The sequence below is a fragment of the Diuraphis noxia genome, unplaced genomic scaffold (assembly GCF_037042655.1).
Source record: "Diuraphis noxia isolate RWA-SAM2 unplaced genomic scaffold, SU_Dnox_SAM2 contig0002, whole genome shotgun sequence".
Lineage (NCBI taxonomy): Eukaryota > Metazoa > Arthropoda > Insecta > Hemiptera > Aphididae > Diuraphis > Diuraphis noxia.
The window spans coordinates 61806441-61826508 of NW_028301712.1; the positions used below are offsets into that span (position 1 = coordinate 61806441).

Sequence of the window (20068 nt, forward strand, 5' to 3'; positions counted from 1 at the left end):
ATAATCTTATCTTTAAATTTTATAAAAGGTCAATATACTTTTATTTTTGATTTTATAGAATAAAATGTATAATTGAGAACATAAAATTTGGTATGATGTGTCATAGTTTTATGTGCAGCCTTGGTTAGGAATTCAGAAGAAATATTTAAAAATAAAACCTACTGATTCCATATAATATGTGTGCAATTATGTACTCAAGACAATTTGGGAATGTTATGATGCACTCTCTAGTCACCTCTCACACCACTAGTTGTGACTATGCATATATTACAGTATTTTCTAATAATATATCACTTTATTCAGTGTTTTATTTTTACTCGAACATAAATTTAATTTGTTAACTTATGAATTTAAACACAAAATATGTATATAAAAAAAAAAATGTGCTTTAAAATTTTAAAATAACATAATTATAATAATTAGTTTTCTTTAAGTACACAAGATGTTGACATAACAAATAACAATTTACATTTAACAGTTTTAAGTACTTTAGAAAACATCTTGTATATCATATCATCACAACAATATTAGTATAATAATTTTCGTATAATTGACTTAATATTAATTATACAAACTAGTATATATACATATAAAACAATAAATTCATTAAGACTATATAACATAATATTAAAAACACATACTGGTTATGATAACTATAATTGTTTAGGTATGCATTAATACAACAATGATGTACAAATCTCGTTGTTAAAATATTTTATGGTAATTAAATACATATAAGATAAAAGTATAAAACATAAGTTAAAATTAATAAATAAAATTATGTTTTAATATAATTATCAAGCTGAAATAACCTGTTAAGATTTAAATGCTATTGTGTATATAATTAACATATTTTAACAATACTGAAGTATAGGCTTTTTTTATAGTTGTGTGATAAGCTAATTTTTTTTAGTATAGTAAAAAATTATATTCTTGAATTGTTTTGTTGAAAAAATAAACGTTTCTAAAATTACAATTTTAAGCGGATGATACATGAGTGATCTATTGATCTTTAATAGATTTATGGTATATATGATTTATCACGATGGTTCATTGTTGTTACGAAATGCAACCATAATTAATTTTTTTGACATTTAAAAATAAAAAAGTAGGATTTAAAAAAAATAAATTAGTTATTAACAGTAGAAGAAACTATAGTTTATTCGATTCCATGAGCAAAAATCATAATGAGACCGGGTTCAGACATCATATCGTCACTAACCATAATATTATCACAAGGTAAAACAATAACTGCTTGTTTTCCAGGTATACGCTTGCAATTGTATCGGTCATAGTGCCTTCTGTTGTGTTGTCTTGTTTCAAGGCTTGACAGTCCAGATGGCCAATTGCGTTCATGACAGTTTTTAACAAGATCATCTAGGATATGAGCTGGACAACCACTCTCAATAAGTGCTTGTTTTATGTTGTTCTAAATAGAAAAAATATTTTTAAAAAATGAAACTAAAAATATACAACAGTTTTGGTTTTTGTACACCTATTATAATAATAGGCCCACAATAATAATAAATATTACATACTTGAAGGTATTCGTCAGGTGTAGAAATCATTCCTCCCCAACGAGTAACTCTAGCTTGAGGAAGAGAACTTGACCAGCGTTCAATTTCATCTCTTTCTAACTCATCGGCTACAGCCCTTACACTTGGATTGCATACACGCAAGGCTCGCACATAACCCTGTATATAAAAATTTAAATTTAAAAAACATGTTCTAGATTTTGATTTTTTTTTTTTAAATAGATAACCTTTAATGATTGCCATATTTTAAATATTAATTGTATAGGACAGCATAAAAAGTGAAAGATTGACATGCACAACTGGCTCAACATAGTATACTATTCACACTGACGACTGACTGATAATTAGATAATTAGAGTAGTTTAATTACAATATATAATCAAATAATATTTTTATGATAAAAAATATCATATTATCATATAAGTTCAAATCATTTTGTTCAAGTAACGGAATTTTTTATCTAAAACTATAAAAGAGTTTCAATGAGTCATTTATTGTCCATAAAACAATAAAAATAAGACTTTTAGTAATTAGGGATAGTATGAGATAAGTACAAATTAATCTATCTGTTTATCATGTTTTATTTATTTAAGCAATAATATCATTGACCAGTAGGTAATATATTAAATTGCTAAAACACTAACTAATTATTAGGTCAAGCAATAATAAATGATAATAAATTCTTCTAAGATAAACTGAAACCATACATTATTTTCATCATTTAAAACATGATAATTATCATTATCTGAATATTAATAATACTAAATTACTAGAGTGCTCAATCGAGTTTGTTTATAGTGATTTTTTTTGATATACAACTGAGTATAAATAGTAAAATACTCCCTATTTTGAATTTTTTTTTATTTTAATACCTAGTTGACAAATTACATTTTTTATAAAAAAATAAGAGATTAATCTACCCATTTAATAACACAAATGGAAATTTGATCCCTTAACATCAACCTATAGTATAGACACTTAAATCTGATTTTTAATTACGAATTTTTTTATTCAATAATCCAATTTATTAGAATTGTTCTATTTTCTTTAAACGGAAATAAATATAATTCATAATAGTCTAATAGCTCATAGCCAATGGCAGTATGATACAAAAATACGATTTCAGATAAATGTATAGATACCCCATTAATTATTATACATTTAATTATATAAATATATAATATACATATGAATAATAAATCACAGTAGCCTGTGGGTAAAAAAGAAAAATTACGATTGGAACACATAAAACATAATATCGTAATATTAATATTAAATTAAAATTTCAGCTACAGTAGCCGTGCACCTTACATCAAGTATATAATCTAAGTCAGGCATGTCAAACTCAAAATATCAAGTGGGCCAAATACATTGAAAACCTTACAATGCGGGCCACACATAAAACTTTAAAAAAAAAAAAAAAAAATGTTTAGAAAATTCTCATTCGGTTACAGTTAATCAGAATATAGGTATAACAGTATAATACTATAATAATGATACCAAATAAACTATTCTCTAAGATTCCAAGATGAAACGGCATTAATATTTTATTATTTTATGTAATTGTTCATTAATATAAATAGCCACGGCCGACAGGCCACAAAAAATTGAGTTGAGGGCCGTGCATAGAAAAGAGATTAAACGTGTTTAACATGCCTGATTGAAGTTGTGCTCCAAGAAGTTGTAGCACTGTCGATGAAAAATGATAACAGATTGTTTAGAGATTTAACCGGAATACGCCGACCAGATGTTATGATAACAACGTGTTCAAACAAAAACAACATAATAAAATAATAAATTCAACTAATTCAAGTTTTTAACTATAACCGTTGCGCACTGGAGAGCAAGACAATCGTTGAAACTGGAAACAACCATCACTATAGGTATCTATTTCGGGACATATTAATATTATTGAAATAACATTGTTCAAAATAACCACAACGGTTGTAGGATCCAGAACGATCTGTGTCCCCAAGTGCTGTGCGCTAGCCGCTTCTGTCAGCCCACCATCGAGATGACCACATCCAAAAGCCAAATAAAATTTGGATTCGATTTCACTTCAGTGCCGGACCTGGTGGCTTGCATCCAAAAGCTCACCGACTGGGGCTACTCGTACGCGTGCATTCCATTGGTGCACGCAAAACTAACGCCTGACGCTACAAATCTAGATCGATCGGCATTAGTGAGCAGGGCTGACGTGATTCTACAGGCAGAGACGTGGAACCGGGTGGTGGTTAAATTGTCGGAGCACCTTAACCTGGATTCGGCAGACACCATCGCCAGGGACCGGGATGCTGAGCTCTTCCGCCAGGAGGTTTCATACGCATCGTACTTAAATGTGTCTGCGATTATGTTCCGGCTGCCGCTTGACAGCTGCATGCCCAACTTGGCACGTCTGGTCAATGTTGCGCTCCATGAAAACGTGTTCGTGAACTTTTATGTACGAGTGCCAATGTGTGGTGGTAGAGAAGGAAAGGAAAATGGTATTGGCGGTGCAATAGACACTTGGAAGCTGTGGTCGGCGTTCAGTGCTGCTTGTGACTATCACAGATCTGTATGCTTGGCATTGGAACTCAGCATTGACTTGCCTGACGAACAAGAGCTCAATCGATGGCTGGGTGAACCTATCAAGGCAGTTATTGCGCCCACTTCCATATTTCTGACTAACAAAATGGGTTTTCCTGTTCTTTCTCGTCCACACCAAATATTTGTTAACAAGCTATTCGATCTTGACACCTGCATTTTCATAAGCGGCGAATCCAATCAAAACATGAAACCATATTTTGAATATTTGTCGTTTATTCATGACAACAATAAATCCGATAAGCTTTACAGTTATTCTTACGCTTACGAAGATTTGTTACAAGTGCCTTTACAGCCATTAATTAACAACCTGGATAACAATGTTTATGCTGTGTTTGAACAAGATCCAATCAAGTATCAACAGTATGAAAAGGCTATAACCAAAGCATTAATCGATAAAATTAAAAGCAGTAGCACTGAAGTCTTAACAGTGTGTGTAGTGGGTGCTGGCAGAGGACCTTTGGTAAATGCTAGTCTTAAAGCATCGGAAAATTCTAAAGTAGCTATTAAAGTTTATGCGATCGAAAAAAACGAGAATGCATTACATGTGTTAAACTATAATAATGACAACTATTGGCACAATTTAGTTACAGTAGTCTGTGCAGACATGAGAACATGGAAATTTGAAGAAAAATGTGATATACTAGTGTCCGAATTGTTGGGTTCATTTGGCGACAATGAACTTTCACCTGAATGTTTAGATGGCGCACAAAAGTTTTTAAAAGAAGATGGTGTCTCTATTCCTTCGTCATATACATCTTATTTAAGCCCATTACAATCTCAAACTCTATTTAGTAATATGAAGATGTTTAAATCCAATACACTAATGGATAATTTACACGAGAACGCCGAACAAATATATGTGGTTAACATGCGCAATATATATATCATATCCCCAGCACAGCCGTTGTTCACTTTTGAGCACCCGAGATATGATTTAGAAAGAAACAATAACAGATACACAACATTGACATTTGACATAAAACAGGATTGTATTTTACATGGATTTGCTGGATATTTTAATGCAGTCTTATACAAGGACATAAATATAAGTATTGAACCTTCAACATTTAGTAAGGGCATGTTTAGTTGGTATCCCGCTTACATCCCAATTAAAAGCAGTGTAACATTGAAGAAAGATGAGCAGTTGAAAGTGCATTTCTGGCGCCTTAGTGATACTTCTAAAGTCTGGTATGAATGGAGTATATCTAAACCTAATTCAATGCCTGTGCACAATCCAAATGCACGTTCCTATTCTATGCAATTACACTGAGATCATATTAAATTAATTATTTATGATCATTGTGCATACATGATATTTTAAGACTATAAATAATATATTATAAGTCTTTGAGGTATATATTTTTTAAATGTAATATTAATTTTTTTTTTTTAATTTTTTTCTTACAAATTTAATTACTTTTTTTTTAACAACCATTTTTATTGTCTATACAGATAAGACATTAAAATAACCATGATTTAAAAATGTAATTAAATTTATGATAATTATGATAAAAATCTGAAATTTAAAATGTGATATGCTTTAATTGTCAACAAATTATATTATTAATTATGCTAGTGCATTGATAAATAATAGCATTTATTGAGAAATAAATACTTCTTCCAACTTTTGAGCATAAATATGTAACTATTATCAAATAAAATAAAATTTAAACAAGTATAATTGTATGAGTGCATTTTTAAGTAAGTAATCAAATTTGATTTTGAGTTTAACATACCAACTCACTAAATGATATATCAATTTATTAATTCTAGTCTATGAGTAAACACAATATAACAATATAATATAATAAAATTGTGATACCATACAATATTTTTGTTTAACAAATGAGAAATTAAACTGTAGAATATTATTTAATATTTTTCATTGTTGACTAAAAGAAGATTGTTGGATGACATATCTAATTTTCAAAGATTTATTTTTATTAGGAAAAAATATTAAATGTTCCAATGAATAAAATGTACTTATTTGATTGATTTAATTTGATAAACCTTGAGTTTTTTTTAGTTCTCTATTTCTCTATTTATAATATATTATATTCAAATTTAAAATTAAACATGATAAATTATTTTACATGGTCTTTACATTTTGAATTGTTTCAATAGAACAAATAAATATTATACGATATTATATTTTAAATTTGAACAAAAGTAATTCATATTTTAATACTAAAGGCTTTAAGAACAATGTACAAAACAAAAATAATTGACTGCTAACGTTATTATATATTATGTATTGAAAATAAACATTTTACCTTTAAAATTCTCATTTCATCTTTGATTCCAGTCATTTCATATCTATATGTAGCCATGTCTTGATGCATTTCATTTATTTTCTGTTGTTGTTTTTGTACTAACTCTCGCAATTCTTTTACACAGTTATGATCCTTTCAATAAAAATGAATTATTAAATTAAAATGTTACACATTAGTATAATCATTTAAATACAGACCTTATGTTCATCTTTTGGTATGATTAAACCACATCCTTGTTCACAAGGAAATGGTCTTTTAGGATTATATTCACATTCAGATAGATGAGAGTCTAGTGTATCTAGTTTTACAACACTTTGACATCCATAATTTGAATTTTCGCAAACAATATACAATCTAAATAAGATAAAACCATTTTAATGCATTATATTATATAAAAATTTTAAAGAAGATTGTATAATTTTATTATCTACCAAAAAAAACAGGTATAATAAGTCATAATACATTTTTATTTGTAGAAGTTTGAGCCAAATAATCAAAAAAGCTTTGAAAGTGCAAGGATTTTTGTTTAGAATTTTAGTGGATCAAAGGCTATTGTTAATTTGTTTTCCATACTAAATATGTAGTTATTTGAAGCCCAAATGTTGTAAGGAAAAGATAAAAACTAAAATGAGTCAAAAAAGTTTCTGAAGAGGGTATCATTTAGAGATAGATTTTTGATTTTGTCTATAGCGTTTAGAAAATCAATTTTTTGTACACTATATGACTGCAATTTTGTACTTATTAACATAAATCAGTCTACATTGGATAAGTAAGCTTAAGTTAATCATTTTTTCTTAAATTATTTGTGGTGGTATTATTTTAATTATCCTATCAGGTAAAATTAATTTTAGAATCCCAGTTTTTAAGCCCTGTATTGTCTTTCATAGTTTCATATCTCTTTTTATACTATGAATTATTTATTCAACAATCCTCTACTCCAGTGGCGTATTAAGCAATTTGCCGCCTACAAGCAGGACATTTGCTGCTGTTTCATTTTCAACTTTTTTTTTCAAAGAACAAAATACATATAGAATGCATTGCGAAAATAAATTATTATTGACAAAAACAATGTCATATCACCGTATCGGCTATCGCGATAATGTATAGCTATGATTGTATTTAAATACACCGTTCCCGGGAAAAAACATAGTTTTGCTAACAATAAAAATCTGAGTTGATCTCGTTCACCAAAACCATTTCAGTATTCAGTGAGTTAATAACCTAATGAGTAATGACTAATATTCATAAATTATAATATAATTTTATGAATAAATTTTTTTATATGTGCGGCAAATTTGCTGCCCCGGCAAATTTGCCGCTCCAATCACCTGATTACTTTGCCTGTAGAGTAACCTGCCACTGCTATACTCTACAAATACTGATAGGGTAAGAAATTGATTACTTTTTAATTTTTTATGAACATATACATAATGTATGTTATGAATTATTATTTTTGATATGATACTTACTAAATTGATTTAATGAAAATTAGTTTTAAGATAATTAGTATCCATTATTTAAAAACTAGATGATTTTGATATTTTAAAAATTTTTTTATATAAATTTGAGAGGACACTATACCCGCGTATGTGTTGTCTAGGTCTTACTAACGTACAAGATACAAAAACTATTTACGCAGGATAGAACTAGTCATAACTAAGAAACAAAATTTTCCCACTGTAAAAAGAGAATATTTACTGTGCAATATCGGTTTTATTTTCTTGATATCACAAATACAAAAAAAAGTTATTCAAGTTTTAAATAATGATTTTTTTTTAAATTAATTTTTTTTTCTATATTTGCAATATCAAAAAAATAAAAACGATGTGTCACAATAATTAATGCTCTCCTTTTTACAGTGTGAAAATTTCTTAGTTATATTTACAGTTTGAGTGGTTTTATCCTTTGTAAAATAATTTTTAACATATTGTACGTTTGTAAGACAAAAACAACACATGCGAGTATTAGCATCCTCTTAAGTATTTATTGAACAATATTTTTAAGTTTCTTTTTTTGTTGGAATGACTACATACAATTTTAATTCTTTTTTGAAGAAAGTATTTTTATGTATTGAAATAGCCTAAGTAATATTTTGTTTCAGTACATGAAAATAAAAATGTTGTTAGACACAACAGTTACAAAGCTAAAAATTGTTTAGGTTAAAAAATTATTTAATAATGATTTAAAATGATACAAAACAAATTAAGTTTTTAAAATAATGAATGTTTTAAATTAAGAAATACTAAGAAAAATGTTTGCGTATGAAGATGAAATTGAAACTGTATGTTGTAATTCAAAAAAGTCTATGGATAAAAAATATTTAAAAATATAATTTTTTAATAAATATATTGTTTTGTAACGTTTTGAAACCATGTGATAAAAATTTATAACTTTTTGAATAATAAGTGTCCTACATTAAATTAATCACTTAAAATAGGTCAAATTGACTGAAGAACAGTAATTACAAACCTGTTCAGTAGATTTTTTAGGATTCGTGGCACTGGTCGCAACTGAAGAACATTGACAGAAAGTCTGTCCACTGGACATGTGGATTGTCTTAGTAGCCATTCAAGAATACAACCTTTGCAGAATGCATGTTCACATGCTGGTGCCTGAAAAATAAACAGTTGATAAAACATTGCACAGTAATATATCACAAATGCAAGCTCTACTACAATGTTTAAAAGAGACATGAAGTGTTAGGTATTATTAAATGAATAGTGTATAAATTTTACTTGGACTGGGTCCTGCAGCACTCCAGTACATATGGGGCAGAGAAGCTCTTCATCAACTTCGCCAACAAAACGTACTATGTCAAAACCCATAGCTGTACATTGAATTTAAGACTATCAACTTATCCAACGTTAACTGTTTATTGTTTCGTTATCACGATGATCTACAAGATCCAGAAAACAAGAAAATCTTGAACAAAATATCGTTATAACATCAAAAATCATTAACCAATAATCATTAATCAATACATCAATTAATTACTTATTTACATACTACTATTTATTTATTTAATGTCGTTATCATAAAAAAAAAAAATTAAAAAATAGTATTATCGTAATCCGGATATAGACAGTCTTGCCTCGATGACGACACAGATATTATGTCTCGTCAATGACATATTAAGGTACCTACCGGCTACCACCACAGTAGCACGATTTAAGATATATATATCTTAAATCGTGCACAGTAGTGATGGTAAAATGCTATTTATTTAAATAGCAATAGCTATTGTAAGATAGCAGTGATTAATAACAGCTATTGCTATTTTGTATTTTTCTATACACACCATTACTGATTCGTTATTATCACATATTAGCGGCTATTGCCTATTTGTAAGATATATATTTTTATAATTATAATTAAAATTATACTTTGGCTAATGCCTATTACAAGAACAATTTAATATCATTGTTTTATATTACCATATTAAATTGTATTATTTAGATAGATACAGTTTTATACATAATATTATATTATATAAACAAAGAGAAGAGAATATATATTTTATTTACTTAGATTAATATTTTAGTTATGTGAATATTGTAAATACATACAAAGTAATTTCAGTAAGATATTTTAGGTATCTACTATCTATTGTGGCCTTTGGGTGCATCCTAATATTGAATCAATGATTCTATTGTTATTTATGCTATTAAGATAATATCAGAGAATATATGACATAATCAGGGTTTAATATAATAGTATAGTAGCTGCTATTTTTCTGTAATAATTTGTTTAGCCACTATGCCAGACGACTCAGTGTAGCCTGTACGCTAAAAGTAAATAATGTATAGACATAAAATAGCAGTGCTATTATAATTTATAGCAGCTGCTATTACTATTTCTTACCATCACTACACCACAGAACAATACTACCACGAACGAGGGTAAATAGCATAAACTTATAAATATTATATTTAAATGTCTATGGTAAATAGTGAGTGGTATTAATATATTTGAATCTTGAAGATTAGAGACAAATATATAATATGTAATCTTGATGGTCTAGTCACAGCTCACAGAATGACAGAATTATTCTGTGATCTGGTAAATAATAAAACTTGTATTTGATAAGGAAATGTTAAATCCTAAAATTTGATTGATAATGTATTATAATAAATGATAATATTATTTAGAATTAATTTTTTTAAACGAAATTTCAAAATTTTTCACTGTGTCTTAAGTTTTCAATTTTATAAACAATTGCAATTAGTTATTTTAATTACATTTCATATGTGTTACTCTATTGAAAACAAATTAAAAATAATTTAATAGACCATGATGGACACAGATAATAATACCATTAACGAACGAAAATATGTCGAAGTTCTTTTAAAAAATCAAAAAGACGTAGATGATAAAAAAACGTAATAAATTTGACATTTTAGCCTATATAATAATTTTTCAAACTACTTTTATTTACCAAACCAAATTAGAGAATATTTAAAAAAAAATTATTTAAAAATATCTTTATTAAATCATCGTATTTTTGAAAATTAAATGGCCAATTTATTTAAAATAAATAGTAATTATATTGTAGTATTTAGTTTGAAATGTATAGGAACAGAGCTCTATAGCAAGATAATTCACCCACTAGTCCAAAATATAATTGCATTACAAATTATAAATAAATAATATTTATGTATTTTAACACTTCTAGTTCTGAATCTTCAGTTTTGTTAAAAAAAAAATCAAAAGGGCGTTCATTAAGAAAGAGAATAGATGACGACGAACAAGAAGATGATATAGATGTATTGTAAGCTTGACTTTTTCTTTATTACGTAAACACAATTTAAGTTAACAATATTCCTAGTGCTTTGATGAATTTTTTAATTTTTTAGTGGTAAACTTGAAGAAATGAAATCTATGCAAAAACTCAGAGACAGGCCTAATGGTGTAAATATCATTAGCCTTGCACTAGGGGAGAAACTTTCTCAAGAAGAAGAAAAATTAATGGTAGGTTATTAAATTTGTATTCATTTTGAACTTAATTAATTGTCATTACACTTCAATAGTTCAAAGTTGGGTATTGTAAAATAGAAATAAAATATAAGTTGTTAATTGACTAAATGTTCTTTGAAGTTAAATACTTTAATTACTTAAAAGTTAAATTATTACTAATTTAATATTAAAATCACTAATCAATTTACTATTCAAATTTAATTTAGGTTGATCCATTTAAAGTAAAAACTGGTGGATTAATAAATATGAATGCTTTAAAAACTGGACAAGTAACTCAAGTAGATGATGCTTATGATACTGGAATAGGAACACAATTTTCAGCTGAAACTAATAAACGAGATGAAGACGAAGAAATGTAAAAATATTAACCAATATTGTTTTTAGTAATTTAATTAAAACAAGTACAGTTAATAAAAATATATTTTTAGGATGAAATATATTGATGAACAAGTGGCGGTACGAACAGGTCGAATATTAGATATAGAAGATGATAATGTCAGTCTCAATAAATCAAACTATTGTCCACCAGAATTGGCAGCATTACAAGCTGTCCCATCACATTTACGAAACTCAACCACTCACAGATCTGAAGAAATGTTATCAAATCAAATGTTGAGTGGTATCCCTGAAGTAGATTTAGGAATAGAGTAAGTTATCTTAATTAGTATTCAGTATGTTTCTTTATCACAGAGGTCTGACTTGTTGAGGGACACAATAAAATCTACAACACCTTACCCCTGTACTCTTTAGCTAATGACACTGTTAATTCTTCGATTCTAGGTTGGAATGACTCAAAGATTACATATACCTTGGCACTTTTCAATTTTATTAGAACTCATTGACACATAGTATGTATATTATATACTAGCATTGTTCCTTTAAAGAGTTAGAATGACTGAAATATTATTTAATTTCAAGTTTTCAGACCAGGGACACTTTTATTCAGGTGTAAAACAAACATAAAATTGTCACCTCAGTTCATTTTGCATCACTAATCTGATCGATCTTAACATTTAATTATTTCCACCTATTTTAGATATACATAAAATAATATTATATTCATAATAACCAGGGCTCGAGACTTCCAACACTAAAAAAATATAAAATATGCCCAATAAAAAAATTAATATGCTCTAAAAAAAAAATTATTTTCATTAATTCTAATAATATTTATTTATAATCTAATTCTAAAAAATTTTCTAGTGTTATTCTTTTAATAGACCATTATAAATGTATGATTTCTTCATTCTTGTAAACATAATTGGTAAATGTAAATTTCAATAAATTAGTAAGTAAGTAGGTAAATATTATAAATTATAAATTTTAGTTTATACATTGAAAATTGCACTGTATTATTATGTGTTTGTGAATATTTTCAAATTTGAACCATCTCTCTGTTTTGTACGTTGAAAATGAGCGTTCAACGTCGACCGATGTGATAGTGGCAAACTTGAAGTATGGAACATCAATACTAGAAATATCAACTGGAAATTTCCATCTAATTCTTTGATGTTTATTATACCCAATAAAATGCAAGATATTTTTTTCAAAAGTGTTAGTCTAGTATTTTTTTCTCATACTTGTTTTAATTTTGACTGTATTTTCAATCCAATTGGAGCTCGTAGAGTTTTAGATGATTTTTCTACATTGTTAATTATTTCAATATAGTCAGATAATAACAACTCCTGTGCTTGATATCTTTTTAAAGATGTAGTAAGGACTAAACATTTGATTTTATGAAAATAAGATCAACGTCTATTCCGTTTTTATTAATATATTTTTCACTTCATTGATGCTGACGGCATTGTCAGTGTCAAGTAATTAAAAAATAGAACGAATGGTTCTTAAATTATTACAGTAATAATTTGCTACATTGATCCAGGTACACCAACATGTAATTACAGGTTTTTGGAGGTAGACTTATTCAGGGGCTAAGGATGTGAAAAGTTGAACACAACTTGGAGCTTTTCTAAAAGTCTTTATAATCCTAGCTATGACCTTGTCAACTGGTTTAAATTCACCTCTTACTTTTTCTGCCACTCTATGTAGGCCATGAGCAGCACATGTAATATGGATCATTTTAGAGTATAGGGCTTTAAGTGTTGTAGTTGATTTTACCATGTATGGCGCTGCGTCAGTTAAAAATAGTAACACGTGATCACAATGAATATCCATTAAACGTAAGGAATCATCAAACTGTTAACTTATTGTTGAAAAGTTTATTTTTTATAGTTCTGCATAATTTATTAAAAATTGTTTCCCTGGTCTATCTAGTTCCAAATTGCCCACTACAACATTCGCAATGTAACGTCCCTCGATGTCTGTAGTCTTGTCCCCATATATTTTTATTTAAAATTTCTGATTTTATTTTTTCAACTGTTTCAACGTATAAATCATCCACATAGCAAGGCCTAACCTTAACGTAGATTCCATTGGAATTTCTTTTCCCGTATAAATTTCCAAAAAATTACAAAATTGATTATTTGAAAGTTTATTTAAAGGTATTTTAGCAGATAATAAAGCGTTACATAAATCTTTGTTGAAAGATGATTTTTTACTTGCATTCATTATAAGTTGTGTTGTTTCCTGCCGGTATTTAATTGCTTTGATATGTTTTTCCGTTTTCTGATGCTGTGTTACGTTGAATGTTTTTTCACAGTTAACTTTAATTTCGCAGTATTTATAAAAAAGCATTGACGAATTATATGAAAACGTGTCCGCACCAAATTCACGTACATAGCTTCTTAAACATTGAACTAACAATATTTTTTCTTTAGGCATGATTTTAAAATGTTTGTTAAAATCGAACAGCACAACTTTAAAATAACATGCACGGTTTACGAATGTAAACGATCACAATCACTAGCCGACGTACAACTACCTGTTCTTCAAAGAAATAACTAAGATACGGGCTCAATAAACATGACATCTTTTATATAATTGGAATATTTTTATCTATAGGTAGACAAAAAAATCCCTTGTCAAGTGGCGACATGTTATTAATAAACTTGGTAAAGTTGGGTTTACATTATAAAATCGAACGGTTGAATGAAATGGTATTCGTCGAATAATTGGCATCCATACTGAAGTCTTTATGTAATCTTGACTTTATACGTTTTAATATTTTACTTTTGTAAAGTAGGAATTTAAAACAACATTTACCGATCACTAAGTACAAACCACAAAATAACTTCATTTTTCAGATTAACAAATTATATGCAAAAAATAGCATGAAACTTATAAAAATAGCAAAAAAAAATGCAAAAACCCTAAAATATGCACTAAAAACTTTTAAAGCTGCATTTGTTTTAGTATGAAATAGATTTGTAGCTTACTCTGCTATATTTTAACATATTATAAATAAATATGCAAATGCTAGAAGTCTCGAGCGCTGATAATAAATGTCTACAGTATGACAGTAGTATAGCACTAGGTAGCTTAAAGGGTGTTGCAAGGTATGTTAAACTGTTTATAAATATAATGAGAAGTTTAGATCTGGAATCTTAGAAAATCATAAAAATAATATAACTCTTGGTAGATATATTTGTAATCGTAAAATTTAAATCTCAATTTAATTTATAAAAAATAATGATAGTTAATACATTCCATACTTTCTAATATTCTTTGATTAATAGTGCAAAAATCAAAAACATTGAAGCAACAGAAGAAGCTAAAATGAAATTAATACATGATAAGCGCAATAAAAAAGATGGTCCATCACAGTTTGTTCCCACAAACATGGCAGTTAATTTTGTGCAACATAATAGATGTAAGTTAATTAAGAATAATATTTGATTTTGAATGTAATGCTTATTTTTTAATTTCTTATATTATTCAATTCTAGTTAATATTGAAATAACAGGACCAGATGGGAAAAAAAATTATAAACAACAACCTGCAGTTAAACAAGATCATTCAGATGAAAAAAATATAGATAAGAGAAAAAAAAAAGATAATGCTACTGATGATTTCCATTACGAAAGATTCAAAAAGCAGTTTCGTAGATATTAAGTGGTTTTCTTTAATTAGTATACTATTTGTTTTATGTATTTAATATTGATGTAAAATACTGTTTATAAAAATTATTGAAAACTATTTTAAATATACGTCATAATTTAAATTGTATTTAAATTTTATAAATATAAAAGATTTTTTGAAAAAAAATTTATTAATACCTACTATATTATTTTGTTCAGCTATTATGCTTATAAAGAAAAAATGTCTTATACTAAATAATGAAATGTAAAACTCAATTGCTGTTATAGGTGAATGAACAAATAGAAGATGGCTAAATATGTTACGATTTATAAATTGTGATAATGTGTATGGGGGTAAATATTAGAAAAAAAATCAATAATTAACAAATGTAGTACGTAGTACCTATAAAATTATAGTAGTGTTTGAGTTACTTGAAGTATTTATTTTTATAATAAGTATCTTATTATTATTACGAAGAACTAATAATTTTTTTTTACATGTGAATAATCATAATTCTATCACATCTATACACAATTATATGCATCCTAATTGAATACCTATTTTAATCAGTTTAGATTATAAACAATTATAATACTGCATTATCAAAAAATGTATAATTCCTTAATTGTGTTAGGTGTATCATTAGTTATTATTCACCTGTATATTAAATTAGAGATGATCGAAGAGTTTATAATTTTTTAGAAAATAAAATAATAACCGCGTTTTAATTTATAACATAATATCTAGAAATATTATTTAAATAAAAAACAACTTATCTGCTCTAGATAAATGTCAGCCCAACTGCCATTATTTTAAATAAATTATTTCTTAGTGGAGCGATGCATATAATAGTTTTACAATAAATTATGTGTTGTTATTTTGCGTCAATATTTGTAGGTAATATGTATTATAAATACAACCAATTTTTTTTTTATTAGTACAGCATCAATAACTAAGATTATTAGCTTGAATAATAATGATATTAATACATATTTATTGTTACATTAAATTACTTATATTGAGTTGTACATATGAATACATTTAAGAAATACAATATTTTATTTTCTTGAAGGTTCAGATGGACTCAGTGTTTGTAATAATTTATAAGATGAGAAACCGCAATCATCATTATTTTTTCAGTATGGTATATCCAGGGGAAGGCTGGATTTAGGTATGTGGAGGCCCTTGGGCAGAATATATTGTGATGGGCACTAAGGGCCCAAATAAATAAACAAGACAACATATATTTTGCTTATTAAATAATGTTCAATATTTTCAGTAGTACCTATACTGGCTATACTTTCTATTTATTTAATTTTATTTGATAATAAATAAAAAACAATGAAAAAGGATAAATAGGTTACTTATATTTTATTATATTATTTTAATAATTATATTTAAAATTAAACGCCTGCAACTTTTCATGTTTTTATTTTTACAAAATCTTCGATTATACTTTCGGAATATCTACAGCTGAGCTCATTCTTGCCAGTTGATTGAGTTTTAGAACTGCGATATAATCGTTTTAAAAAATACGAAAATTTGAATAAATAGTTAAATGAAATTTTATTTTGAATAGAAAAATAAATTTCTATTCATTATTATCTGTAACTATAAAGTAATAACAAGCTGTGGAGTTCCAAATTTGTGAAGACTCCTGAGCTAAAGCCCTCCCATAAATCCAGCCATGGGTGTATCTACCACTAGATTCAGAGGTGCCGACTTTTAGATATTAGCACGGGGGCAAACTCTTCTATTAAGTGAAAAAAAATTCTATAGTATGCTGTAGTTTGCTTACCGGGAGGAGTAATTACCAAATTGTCCCTTAACTCTATTTTAATACTCCTCTAGGGTGCTATAAATATATTTGTTTATAATTTATAAATAATATTATTTGGATTGAAAATTTTTAGTTTATATACTATAATGGTAATAAAATCAGTTCCGTCTCTATATTTCGGGAAAAATTGAAATGACAGATGTATTTTTAGACAAAATATAAAACCAAATAGTTGTGAGCGTCGAGCGATCTATAGTATTTATAGATCATATTTAGGTAATATACAAATATACAATCGTCGATGTTCTAATAAATATTTTCATGTTATAATCTGGTATTTTAACCAAATAATTATTATTGTACACAACAGGGCACGGGGGTGAAATAATACTTTTGCCCCCGTTAAATCAATGTACGGGGGCGATCGCCCACTTTGCCCCCGCGGAGTCGGCGCCTATGACTAGATTAAATATATATTATATAAATACTACATTAACATTATACATTTTCGTAATTAGGTATCTACCATGATAGCAGAAATGTGTACTCACAACGTGGATGTACTCAAATTGCCTATTCAGAACGCCGAGCACTCCTCATTTTATTGAAAAAAAAAAATTAATTAATATTCCAAATATTTATTGAAGTTATTAAGTAGCAACAGGGCTGGGCCGATCAATAGCGGCGCTCCTGGCAAAATAAAAATTTGCGCCCCTCTCCCTAGATTTTCAAATTTAACTATATCAAATTTTGCGCCCCTGGCAGGCGCCCACCTTGCCAGGCACTCGGCCAGGCCTTGAGTAGTAATCAAAGTAAAATTGGTATTAGCGTCTTGCCTCAAGCGAAGAAAATTGAGGAACCACGTTACTATGATTTTACAATGATGAGGTATATTTTTATTTTATTTGTCTACAGTCCACAGATATACTACACGATGAATAGTCGAAATAAAGATTCGATTTTAAACTTCAGTAACTTTCCTGGCAGGAATATTAATCTTTTTTATGCATTATTTGTGTGGTCAAAATTGAAAATTCCTTAAAATACAAAAAAATTAATTAAGGAAAAACAAGAATATTTAAGCTAAATCAGTTTTCGAAAGTATCGATTTTGTTTTCTGGTGTTACTTTTAAAAAATGTACCATGTAGTTATATTAAATTTTCCCAGTATGTTTCTATTAGTTATATTCAGCGTTTTCTAAGTATCACATAATTTTAAAATTACTTTGACTCTTTATGAGTCATTTACAGGCCCAAGAAATTTTCGATTTTTATTAGTTTTTATCTAATTATTATTATCGATAAAAATTTTTCGCTCGGTCAAAACACTTGAAAATTTAATACAAGGTTTCTCATAAACTGTTATTAAAGTAATTTTTAAATATTTAAAAAGTTAATTAGTTAATTTTTTCTTAAAGATATTGTTAACGACGAAAATCAAGGCAAATCAAAGATTCTTATTAATAATAAAATTAAAGTGTCAATAATTATATTAAATAAATTATAATAAAAATTTAATTTTCAGTCCATTTTTGCATATTTTTCAATTTTAGAATTTTAAAATTATTTTATTACGCATATATTGTCATATTTCTATGCATATTTAGTTTTTTTTAGTGGATTAAATTCACAGCCCTGTTCATGAGTTTTAATTAATTCATAGCTAACTAAAATTATATACAAAAGTCTTTTTCATAATAGATATTTTAATTTGAACGAAATTAAATGTTTAAACAAGGAATAATGGTTGTCGGTTTTAGTAATTTTTGTTTCTAATTTAAAAATATTACTCGATCGTTGCCGTTGGTAGGTAATTGAAACTTTTAAAGTTTATTATTATATTTTATACACGCACTAGACGTTTTAAAAATAATTGCAAAAAAATTAATTATTCCTACTATGTACTCGTATTACTATAATATCTGATGATAAAATAAATTATTTTATTATTAAATAATAGAATCATCAAATATATTTAGTAATATAGGATGACACGTCGCGTCTTCGCTCAGAATCAGTTTTCGTATACAATAATTGTATATTATTGAATATAAATTTAAGTAATTTAACTAATAAATTATTGCAATGATCCCTCTTAATAGTCTTAACACACCTACTGAGTAGCAAAGCGGAGTACTCACTTGACCAACTTTTTTAAATTATAAATGAATAGGTACTAAAAGTGTTAGAATACCATAAGATTTATAATAAATTCAATATCGTTATTTATATAGTCTTATAGTTGAAAATCTCAGAGCTCCCCCGATTTTTACAAATTAGCACCCTCAAATAATGTTCGTGTTTATGTACCAATCAAAAAATTCTTCTCACAAAAAAAAAAAAAACTAAAATGAGAAAATGTATAGCTTAAGCGCTCTTATTTTTTTTTTTAATTGAAATTGCGCCTATGCAAATGACTAGTTTGGTATACGGTGTCTATTAGATAATTCAGACCTGTATTCATAGTTTAATAAATAATAATATAGGTAATTATATAATTACCTTCTACGTCACTCCAACTGGGTTGTGTCCATTGCCCATGGGCAAATCGTTGACTTTAAATAGTGCTGTATAGCCAAAAAAAATATAAACATATATAACTGTTTCATATTTATCTTTATAGGACATTAAAGGTTGGTAGTTACGTACTTTGAGAAATTTAAAAATAATAAATCACGGTGTGTGACGTACTGATGTGTTTATTTTTCAAAAAAATAATTATCAAATGAAAATCTAAATCCGTCGATCTTCCTGGAGAACTTCGTTATCAACGTCATACACTGATCGTTATCACAACTCACAAGATGAAAGTAAAAAACATTCATCAATCGCCGTTTCACTCGGAAATGACGGAAATTAGAATCTGAAGCGAAAAATTGGTTCCTATTCTAATTGTAATCCCTCTTTTTAACTCTTTTCCTGTACAAAATAAAAAAATACAA

At 27.4% G+C, this 20068-nt stretch overlaps 3 protein-coding genes across 4 annotated transcripts; 2 read left to right on the forward strand and 1 right to left on the reverse strand.

Annotated features, from left to right (window-relative positions):
• Nucleotides 1–387: 387 nt before the first annotated feature.
• Nucleotides 388–19931, reverse strand: elgi (E3 ubiquitin-protein ligase NRDP1 elgi). Of its 2 annotated transcripts, none has more exons than XM_089219717.1 (8): nt 19776–19931; nt 19629–19693; nt 9130–9290; nt 8864–9006; nt 6592–6748; nt 6395–6526; nt 1539–1694; nt 388–1429 (listed from the first exon to the last, which is right to left on the reverse strand). In XM_089219717.1, exons 3-8 carry the CDS (start codon nt 9217–9219, stop codon nt 1160–1162), a joined length of 948 nt encoding a protein of 315 aa, XP_089075843.1. In that variant the 5' UTR covers nt 9220–9290; nt 19629–19693; nt 19776–19931; the 3' UTR covers nt 388–1159. The 2 variants fall into 2 exon arrangements, with proteins under 2 accessions (XP_089075843.1, XP_089075842.1); XM_089219716.1 differs by having other exon boundaries at nt 9130–9316.
• On the forward strand, nt 3272–5802 carry LOC107164112 (protein arginine N-methyltransferase 5-like). Its single transcript, XM_089219713.1, has 2 exons — nt 3272–3418; nt 3486–5802. The coding sequence occupies exon 2, from the start codon at nt 3550–3552 to the stop codon at nt 5389–5391; it is 1842 nt and encodes a 613-aa protein (XP_089075839.1). The 5' UTR covers nt 3272–3418; nt 3486–3549; the 3' UTR covers nt 5392–5802.
• Nucleotides 10525–15776, forward strand: LOC107172136 (splicing factor C9orf78). Its single transcript, XM_089219714.1, has 7 exons — nt 10525–10773; nt 11067–11162; nt 11248–11362; nt 11575–11723; nt 11797–12015; nt 15004–15137; nt 15213–15776. The coding sequence occupies exons 1-7, from the start codon at nt 10685–10687 to the stop codon at nt 15377–15379; spliced, it is 969 nt and encodes a 322-aa protein (XP_089075840.1). The 5' UTR covers nt 10525–10684; the 3' UTR covers nt 15380–15776.
• Nucleotides 19932–20068: the final 137 nt, after the last annotated feature.

Coding starts and splice junctions, on each gene's coding strand:
- LOC107164112 (XM_089219713.1), top strand. CDS start 3,550: ATGACCACATCCAAAAGCCAAATAAAATTTGGATTCGATTTCACTTCA.
- elgi (XM_089219717.1), bottom strand. CDS start 9,219: ATGGGTTTTGACATAGTACGTTTTGTTGGCGAAGTTGATGAAGAGCTT. Junction 6,749..8,863: donor CTAAAAAATCTACTGAACAG/GTTTGTAATTAC, acceptor TATCTTATTTAG/ATTGTATATTGTTTGCGAAA. Junction 1,430..1,538: donor CACCTGACGAATACCTTCAA/GTATGTAATATT, acceptor TTTTCTATTTAG/AACAACATAAAACAAGCACT.
- LOC107172136 (XM_089219714.1), top strand. CDS start 10,685: ATGATGGACACAGATAATAATACCATTAACGAACGAAAATATGTCGAA. Junction 10,774..11,066: donor GACGTAGATGATAAAAAAAC/GTAATAAATTTG, acceptor TAACACTTCTAG/TTCTGAATCTTCAGTTTTGT. Junction 11,163..11,247: donor GAAGATGATATAGATGTATT/GTAAGCTTGACT, acceptor TTAATTTTTTAG/TGGTAAACTTGAAGAAATGA.